At 52.5% G+C, this 9,838-nt stretch overlaps 1 protein-coding gene across 1 annotated transcript; it reads right to left on the reverse strand.

Annotated features, from left to right (window-relative positions):
- Window positions 1-3,441: 3,441 nt before the first annotated feature.
- Window positions 3,442-6,850, reverse strand: LOC114828613 (dopamine D2-like receptor). Its single transcript, XM_029113292.1, has 4 exons — window positions 6,785-6,850; window positions 6,507-6,650; window positions 4,889-5,027; window positions 3,442-3,674 (listed from the first exon to the last, which is right to left on the reverse strand). The coding sequence occupies exons 1-4, from the start codon at window positions 6,848-6,850 to the stop codon at window positions 3,442-3,444; spliced, it is 582 nt and encodes a 193-aa protein (XP_028969125.1).
- Window positions 6,851-9,838: the final 2,988 nt, after the last annotated feature.

Consider the following 9,838-nt stretch of genomic DNA (forward strand, 5'->3'; position numbering starts at 1 on the left):
ACCGAGTATTCATAGCGGGGCGAGTTTTTCTGTCACATACTTTTGTCATTATCGGGACGTCCGCCACAATATGAGAGAACGTCTTCGGGGACGTTGACGGGAACGAAGCTGATCCCTGGGAGCAGTCACCGGGCTCCTGGTTCCCCTTCGTGGTCGATCTCAAGGAATTCCTCCGCGACTCCGATCGGGCACAGTCATTGAATTCGAACACGACGAGAACTCAGGCTCTTTTCCCGCATTGAGTGTTCGCATTTGCATCGTTCGCATATTCACCAAATCGAGTGCTACGCACCGTCTAGTCTACGTCAGCTCTCGTAATCGACACGGAGCAAAACGGAGCCGCTAACCGTTTTACCCTTGCGTGCGTGTCGATGAGATTCGAAGTGATCATTCAGTCGGCCCACACATTCTCAGGGCTATCGAAGCATGATCTAATCGTTCTCCCAGGAATCTTCTCTGCACATGCGATGCAGGAGATTCCTAGGAGAAAAAGAGTCTGCGGAGAACAGCTCCCGGTGTTCTAGCGGCACGGGCGATTCATCCGATTCCTGATGTCCGATTCCTCCCAGACCCCCACTCGATCAGACAACCGCTTCGCTCGCCTATTTTGCCGAAACCACGGAAAGGGAAACAACAGCCGCCGCGCATCAGAGCAGCCGCGGAATGCGCGAAAGCATCGGGGATAATATCATGGCTTCGCCCGTCAAGCTCCACTTCGTAAGTATTGTAATTACAGTGAGAGTCCGAATACGGGAGCAACTCACCGTTGGCGAGATGACAGGTGATTTCCCGCCACCGCCCCCTCGCTCGACTCCCACACTCAAAAGCAGAGCGTCGTCTCCGGCCTTATAAATTACAGCACGCCGGACCGCGCGCGAAAGAGCGTCGAGAGAACGGTCGCCGCCCTGCATTCTGACCGGACGGATGCAGATTCTTTCCCGTTCGCGCCCTCACGAACGTAGAGATAGTAGTCGTCGGGCAAGCAGCCTCTGACCCGTCGGCCCGGCAAGACGGAGAGGCTTGAACCCGCGCCTCGCTCCGAGTCAACCCGCTGATATATAGTTTGTCTAAGAAAAACTTTGTCCAGCCTTCTTCCCGAAACGGTGCCTGAGAAAGCGAGCCGGTTGAGGAGCAGTTGCCGGGAAAGATTCCTCTCTCTCGTGACGGCTCAATTCAATTAGATATCGCGCCGTGCTCATCGTCTGCTCGGGGGAGAAAAACTGTCTGAAAAAAGTCTGGTGTGAGTGACAAGCTTATATTAGTATACTCAGCGCTCGACTGACACTGGCACTTGCTCCGTAGCGGTCGCTCTCATCCATTCCGACTGTTGGGTAGGTCGTCCTCGGCCATAGAGATCTCTTGTCCTTGAGGTCTTCCCCACATTTGTCGATGCCGTCGGAAGGAGCAACTTTTCTCCTTGTTTACCCTTTCGAGAAGGCGGACGGAATATTTTGACTTGCCGACCTTTATCAGGCTTAAAGGCTGGAAGAGCTCCAGATCAGGCGTGCATTGGCTATGAATATGAATAAATAAATTATGAATGAATAAATAAATGAATTATGAATGAGGAAATGGAGGCACGGGGTCGGGGGGGGGGGTGAATCGGCCTCGATGAGGTCTATTCTGTAATACCCATTAGATACATACTCCCAGCGGATCTTGCTTCGGAATTCACGATAAACTCTTGTGCTTGTTTAGGTTTTCTGTTCGCGCCCCGCGGTATCTAGTCCTGAGTGTTTCTCCAATGCCGGCATCGGGATTCAGTCAGGAGGAGCTACTCATGCTTTTCGGATCGGCATGCGCGCGTTCCAATAGAGTACTATCAGTTGAACATCGTCATCGTATGCTTTATTATGATGTCACTTACAATCTTCCTTATCGCATATCAATTCGCATTATCTCCATATCCTGTCAACGAGCGCTAAATCGTAACCTCCTATTCGATCCCCTCACAGAGTCACCCGAGAATTCAGATCGAGTCGTGACCCCTCTCGACTTCGATCTGGCAACGCTCTTGTCTATAATATCCGATATCTCTACAATGGAACCGCTCTCCTCGCACGATCGAATCAGCATCATACATGTACATGTCCACATTCACTCCAGGTTGTTGTCGGGACCTCGCCACCGGTGGCTCGACACGTGAGCGAGACCTTGGACTTCACCGGAACTCTAAATACTAAAGAGGTACGCGCCGTTTCTTTTATTTTGTTTGGCACTTACTCAACAATTATTATCGAACGATATACCAATGACGAATATCGATCACTGATGAAATGCAACGAGCTCGTTCGGTAAATTGAAACAATGCGTCACCGATGCGGGACCTCGCGAACACGGGAGAACACTGAAGCACTTCTCCGACCGGAACTGCTCACCCTTGTGCGTAAAGATATGTTGTTAGCTGACTGACAGACAAACTGACTGACTGAGTTACAAACTAGAACGGCGCTCAGGACACCGCAGCAACGTTTTTGTTCGGTCCGCATCGCACGAAGCCTGTCCTCCGGAGCTTGTGTATTCAGGTTGTGCTTCGTACAGGTTGCGTCACAGTATGATGGATTTTTCATTTTTGCCAGTTTCACCATTGTCGGGACGACCATCTGCTGCTCACTTTCGAGGCTGACACAAACTTCTACGCCCCGAGACTCCTGCGGCTTTTGACTTCAACTTTCTCTTGTAACGATCACGTTTAGAAACTGCTCTCCCTTCTCAGCGGACCACGGGCCCAGCCAACCCAGCGATGGTGGCTCCTGCTTCCAGGCAGCCCGTACAGAGAGGAACCTTAGAAGAATATCCTTGTTCGGACTTCGTTGAGGCTTATCTCGGACTGTCCAACGGAACTCGGGGAGAAGAGCAGACACTTCCCTCTGGAGGCGACTGTAGTTTGTATTCAAACGGTTCCGATCACAATGCTCTATCTTTCATCGAGACTTCGTACCGAGCTATGCTCGTCCCCCTCCCCCCACACCCCCTGATGGAGACTGGTCCTCACAATGAAGTTCTTGTCCATGTCTCCAATGGGGAGCAGTCTGTGAAGTTCGGCGTTAAATTCGTCCTCCCTCGAAATCGTTCGATCCGGAGATGGAGAGAGCTTCGGAGCTATTATGCAGCCCGGAAGGTTGACGAGGGCTACTTCGTTCTACAATGATCATCAGATTTCCATTAGTCGAATCGATTCTTTCTCTTTCTCAGAAATAGTTGTGTTTGTTTGTATTTTCGCAGGGATTTTTTTTTCAGATTTTCCGTAGTTCCCGGCCGCGACCACGCAGTGAGCTGAACCAGAAGTACTAAAACTTTAGTAGCAAGGCAAGTGCAGAACTCCCGAGTGATTGAGCTGCGGGGCCCTCGACGATGACAACTTTGGCAACTTGATCCGCCAGCGGCCTCGTAGACTCGGGCTCATGAAGACGCGGAGCTGTCACTATCGTTGCTCTAGTGCTATTTAACAACGCGGTCTGATGTACCAGTCAAAAGTCGCTTGAAAGCTTTTCGGAATTCCGTGTTGAAAATCGTGTAGATGATTGGGTTGATGCACGAGTTGATGTAGCCAAGCCATGTAGTGAGCATGAACACGGTGACTCCGGGCTGGCACTCCTTGCAGCCGAGCTTGATGCAAATCGCGTCGATGACATTACAGGTGAAAAATGGGACCCAGCAGAATAAAAATACGCCTGGAAACGAAGCGGAGGGTGAGCTTTGGCGATAGCCATTCCCCATTCCTACAATCATTCGTGGTCCTGCTCATCAATGGTGAAATTCGCTTTCCTAGAACCATCGCTAGGCTCCGGGATCGGTAGGGAACGGAACGACGCGATGAAGGAATCGATTAGTCGATGTGCGCGATGACAATGCCGGCATCGATTTGTGAGTTCTGAATTGTGACGAACGAATACGGACGAGTGCTTCGTCTCAAGGCGACAGACAGGGCGGCGCATTTCTTCTCTCACAAGAGATCGACCGATGCTTGCCCCACACCCTGAAAGTTCGTCAGTGTTCTCGAAATGCATACCGCCCGAGCTCCCTCGTCATCGGAATACGTTCAGTTCATCCGGGCGAGGTCGGGGGTGAACTCACGAGAAAAGCGTTCTCTTACCCGACAAAAGTATGAGCTCATATATCAGTGGGGCGTCCAGCGGAAGAGTCGCCCCAACGACTGCCCTACTTATGGCCCATGACTGAATGCGCTGAATGCTCTTCTGGCGAGCCGCGTTCGAGCTTGCTCTCGGTCCTCCAAATGTAAATTGCACGATACAGTAAGGGCTGCGGAAGCAACAGCTACAACGCTCTTTTTGTCGTGCACAGCATACATGGAGTGATAAGGAGGTCTCTCCGTCGCAAACGATGCGCGAATGCACTTTTACGAATGTACATAATACCCACGTGTCGACACACGCATTCACCCGAAATGAAGCCGAATGCACAAGCAAAAGCCCAGAACGCCGTCGTGTCCCGCCGAGATTCTGCAGACATCGCTTCCGTCAGTAACAGCGTCGGATCGTTTTGCTCGAGAAAAATGTGGAGCATCTCCTCCCCCCTTCCCCCGAGGCCACTAGCTGATCCTTGTATGGACACCACCATTGGGATGTTCCGCGGTCGGACGACGAGAGATTATTATTTCTCATGCCATTGACCTCTTTCAGCTCATTAGTGTCCCGCGGCTCAGATTAATTATGAAGCTCTATAGACTTCCGGTGCTTGATTGAATTATTTTTCGACGTGACATCTATGAGACGGTCACTTCTGAGACCGGATCACCATAAATGAGACCTTGTTCTTGTGGCTGTCCCGCAAAACCCGACTAAGGAGGGGCAGCGTCCGCGACCCCGGGGTCATGATGAAAACAAGCGAGTCAGATCTACCTAATTAAATTCCTGTTGATACTCACCCAGCACGATCGCGAGAGTTTTTGTGGCCTTGCGCTCTCTTTTCGCGGAGACCTTCTCTCGTTTCCGACGACTGGACTTCTGTTTGTATCGAACTATGTTGAAACGCTGTTTCTTGACCAGTACAGCGCCAGAAGAGTCCTGCAACGATGGATTAAGATTTTGAGCTCGCTCGTTCAAGCGCGGGAACCGCTCGGATCGACTCTCCCAGCGCGGATACTGTCGCTCGAGACTTCGCGTCGTCGAGGGATCGTGGGAAGAACATCGATGGAAAGCTTCCGGAGCGGGAATGATTACGGGATAATTAGAAAAAACTCCGCCAGCGAGGTTTTATGACGAGCTGCTGGGGGCCTTTACATCCCCTGCAGGTGGGAGGGTCCACCGGGACTTTTCGAGACCACGAGGAAACCACTGTGCATGACAGAAGGGAATTAATCGTTCCCAAGCAACGCAGGAACGCTAAAGCTCCCCGGCGGTTCTCGGAGCCCGAGCTTCCTTGTGGTTTCGGAACACCGGAAGCGTGCCACATGCACGATCGAGCAGGCCAATAAGTTGGTTTCGGACTCCGAACGGAACTCCGATTGGAGGCAGCCTTCTCGGTGTCCGAGCTCTTAGCCTCGCGGCTGCCCGGCATGACACGGCTTCCAGTACGACTGCGAGCTTGCAATACCACGAACGACACTTGTCCACAATTCGCCGTCGACTCGCGTGCCTTTCGCCGTTCACTCTTCCGTGCACGCAGCGTCCGGGAAGGGCAAATACACGTAGGATACGGGGCGCTCGTGAGCACCGGAAACGGATTTCGTGGAATTAAAAATCCAGATGATTTTTTTCCGCTTTTGAACGACCGACGTGCGCGCTACGGACCTCGGTCGGAACACTGCATAATGGCTTTCCGAGACTCATCAGTGTCACGCCTTAACAATGACGTCGACGGGATCCCGTAGGAGACTTCTGATGGGGTGAAATTCAGAATGTTCAACATGCATGCTGGCTGGCCAGTCGAGAAGCCGGCGAAAACTCCCTCGAATGGCGGGACCGTGGCTGGCGAGCCATCAGCAAAAGACATCACTAAATTATAACGCTTGGGCCAATTTCCCTTTGTGTGCTTGTCAAAAGTCGTTTCTTTCTTCTCGTTGAAGTTTCCCGCCGTCGTAGTCGTTGAAGATCATCCCAATCCCGCGCGGTCCTCGTAAAGCACCACCGCACCATGCGGGTCTTTTTTTGTTCCGCGAAAGAGGCGCGCCGCCTCCCGAATCTTGTTGCTTTCGAGTCCAAGCCGGCTCGGGTAGGCGTTCCGCGACCGAAAAGCGTATCCCGCGTCCCCTTTGTTCAGCGAAGCACGGTCAGACTCGTCTGTGATTCAGCGGGAGGCCTCGTTTCAGGCTCATCGGGCTCGACAGCAATGAGCTCCGCCGGCAATAGAATGGCCATAGAAATAACGATGAATCCGATTGATCGCAATGTGCGCTGATTAATTGGCTGTGGGGGTTCTTCCACGTTACGGGATTCTCCTCTCCCTTCTCGTTTTTTTTCCCGCCGAGCTTTCGTCCTGTGTCTCTTTCCCGCAACGAATGTTCTATGCGATGTCGCAAAGCCTATCGTTCAAGCGAGACCAACCTTGTTGCTCTTAATCAGGTTGAGCGCGTTGGACTGGGCGTTATTGGCCTTAGCCGTCGAGATCTGGCTACCGTCGGGCGAACCGGCAAGGTTCGCGCTGACGGGACCGTTGCCATCTACTGTCTCAGCCTCGGGAGCTCCCTCCTGCAAGCAAAATTTTCTCGGTTGGTGCGGCTCGTCCAAACAGACATAGTTCTCGACTCCCGCGGATGATTCTCAGTTTGTTGCCGAGGAAATCCACTGCGTCCGCCCGACGAGGGATCCCGCCACGAACGAACTCGGTCCCTTTCGTGTTTTCCTCCCGAGCCCTCCGTGCTCATCAGCTCTACGCTCTGCGAGAACATGCTTTTCTGCTGCTAGCCCGCAAGAGCTCCATATCCTATTTGCAGTTGACCTGAAAGTAGCCTGCAGCTGACTTGTAAACGGCTGAAAGTGGACGGAACGCACACACAGCGGGAATCAGCCTCCTACAGCTGTTCCTCGGGCCGTGGGCTCCTATCTCCGTTCCCAAGCCTCTCGGCCGGATCGACTCCGCTCTGCAGATAGGTCCGACGATGAGACTTACGGACGGTTAGGTGATTTTCGCCGTCGACCCGTCCAGTATCCAGCTGTATGATACGCTCAGAATACGCACGTCCCGTAGTCGAATGCATGAATTCGGGCAGAACTTCGTAAGCGGCGCTCTTCAAACGCAACCACGCAAGAACAGTACATTAGCGGCGGCTAACACATAGAACCTACGAATGCTGTTTGCATGCTGGTGCAGTTCGGCTAACGAGATTGCTGCTTGGTTCCAGATAGATAGAGAGAACAGTAGACGAATGAATCGTTGCGCCCGGGGAATGGAGCTCGGCGCAGTCTTGTGCGTGGAGGAGATTTTTCGCCGGCACAGAGAGGTTTTTCGGTGGCACTTCGTCACCGTCTTGATTCTTCGTCGGAGACAATCTCATTGTCTTCGCGTGCATCCGATGCTGCAGTCGAACGTGGCGTGCCTCCTTCCCTCAATAAGCGTTAGACTTTCCCTGCAGCAGACTGGATTTCGCTCTCCGTCGCGTGACAATTCGAGAATTGCGTATATAGCTCGAGGAGCGTTTCCTCCTTCAATCAGACTTCACGGCACGCGAAAAGAGCGCGTGCCTTATCCAGATCGAGGGTCGGAGCGGGTTCGAGGAAAACCGCTGACTGCGCAGCCCGCGTACCGCGGAAACTGTTTCTCAAGAATATCACGCGGCGTTTTGTCTGGAGAATCTATCCCCGCTGCAACAATGCCGCTCCCCGCACTCGGAAGCGATTCGATACCCGGAGTGATGATCGTTGTCGTAGGGACATTCGGTCGCAGACACGAAGCCGCACGTCGTGAGTGATACCGATGCAAATCGGGGCGAATCCCCGAGCTCTATTCGTTGTCAGAGCCCGAGGGACCGAAGAGCAGATCAACTCTCTGGGACTCAGGACCCGCACTTCTAGCCATCAGCTCCCTGGAAGCTTGTTCCGAGGTTAACGATTGACCACTGAATGGATTTGGGGATTACTTTCTCTATCAGGGTGAATTCTACGGGCTGCCGACACTGACCAAGGTAGTCGTAGTAGTGGTTTCTTCTCTCTCCGGGTGGAAGCTTCCAGCTTAGGTCTTATTCGTTCCTGTGTTTTGGTAACAGGAGAGCCCTGACAGTACTCACGTCCTCTGATCATGAGGGCGCAAGTATCGATAGTAAGCCGTAATAGATTGACCCCATGAGCCGGCAGGGAAGCGAACAGTCTTGAGAGCCGCTTCACTTCCAGGCCGCCGGAGGCGGCCTATTTACAGCGTGAGCAGACCTGTTCCCGCATGGACCGCGAGCCGTCTGAGAGACCGTCGTGCATCTCATCCATGGGCCGTGTACCTCTGCTGGATCTCGAAGGGGCTCACAGCCCGCAGGCGAAGGGGGCCCGGATGAAGAAACTTGATGATGAGCTTTTGGTTACACCCGGTGATTCGACAAGGGATGACTTCAAGCTTACTCCCCTACGTGTGGGCTCTGTTTTCCCGACACAGCTCACCGAGAATGGGAAGCTTTTCAAAAGACCGACTGCTCGTTAGGCGGAAGTCGAGTACTCCGCCGCGACGAGTGCTCTTGGCAGCGGACGAGAGTCGCATTGATGACTTAGTCCGCCACCAGCAAATCCGATAATTGATTTCAACAGCCGGAAAACAAAGCGTGTTCGTCGAACGGCTGACAGATCCATGACTTCACTCGCAGCAGTCAGAATGAGGGCCGCGAAACGGCCTTGACGCTCGGACGAGTTATTTCCCAATACGGCGCTGATCCGAGTTGTTTTCGTTGTCCCCTTCGACGACGCTGGTGTTCGTCTTCTCGATGACGTAGCCGGGATCGGTCAACGTTGTCACCGACGTTGCATGCGACGGCCGTGGTAATAACAATGGAGCTCATAAAATCAAAGCTTGCTCTCACTGTATAGCCACGACCACTCGTATATTACATTTGAGTAACTGAGCCGGCCTGTGAGAGAAAGAGGGAGCGGGCTAGAGAGCGGCTATGTATATCTTTCTTGACTATATGGTCCCACACGGAGGAGCCACGTTTTATTGCGAGTCATAGTCGGACGTTTCTGCTGCATCGGGGACGACAAGCTGAGCCCGCGATCGCTGCTGAGCTTTCCGGAAGCGTTTTCAAATGGAAAGCTGTTCCTGTGATGGTCAGCTGGTAGATCCGAGAATACGTTGAGCGCTATTTATCCAATTCAGCGTAACTCAATATTTACACCAATGATAAGAATAATAAGCTGTTCCTGACAGTTCCGGGCAAACCGTCGTCGAGGCATCGAGCCATCCACTGCCGGTGCATTCCCCCGCTGGACCTCGATCGCTTATCACCAAGGGATTTTATTCCTCTCCATTTCCTCAGGCATCCATATTCCTCAATTCCTAATGTCTTGTACGTAATAAGTAGTTTATGTCGATTATTGGTGATTAGTGATTATGTACTCTTACATCTACGCGCAAGCCTGGATTTAAGACTGTCGTGATTATTTCTCTATTTCTGTCTCCGTGACCTCCACCGTATTGCGTGTTGTCTCTCCATCTGCTAATTAAGCTCCTCCGAATCGTTGCTCGCAGAACTTGTCACGTAACTTCCACTGTGCGGTGGGAAGCACGGCACAGCGAGGCTCCGAGGCTTTTCCGATCCTGACGAGCGATGCAATTTCAATGGAATCCGAGCCGGAGCGCAGCATGATGAATTCCTGATGAGGGATTTCTCCACAAATCGTTCCCGGATGAGATTCCGAAGACCGAGATCCCGTCTTCGATACCGATGAGTTCTTGTCGGAAC

The sequence above is a fragment of the Galendromus occidentalis genome, unplaced genomic scaffold (assembly GCF_000255335.2).
Source record: "Galendromus occidentalis unplaced genomic scaffold, Mocc_1.1 scf7180000076525, whole genome shotgun sequence".
Taxonomy (NCBI): Eukaryota; Metazoa; Arthropoda; class Arachnida; order Mesostigmata; family Phytoseiidae; genus Galendromus; species Galendromus occidentalis.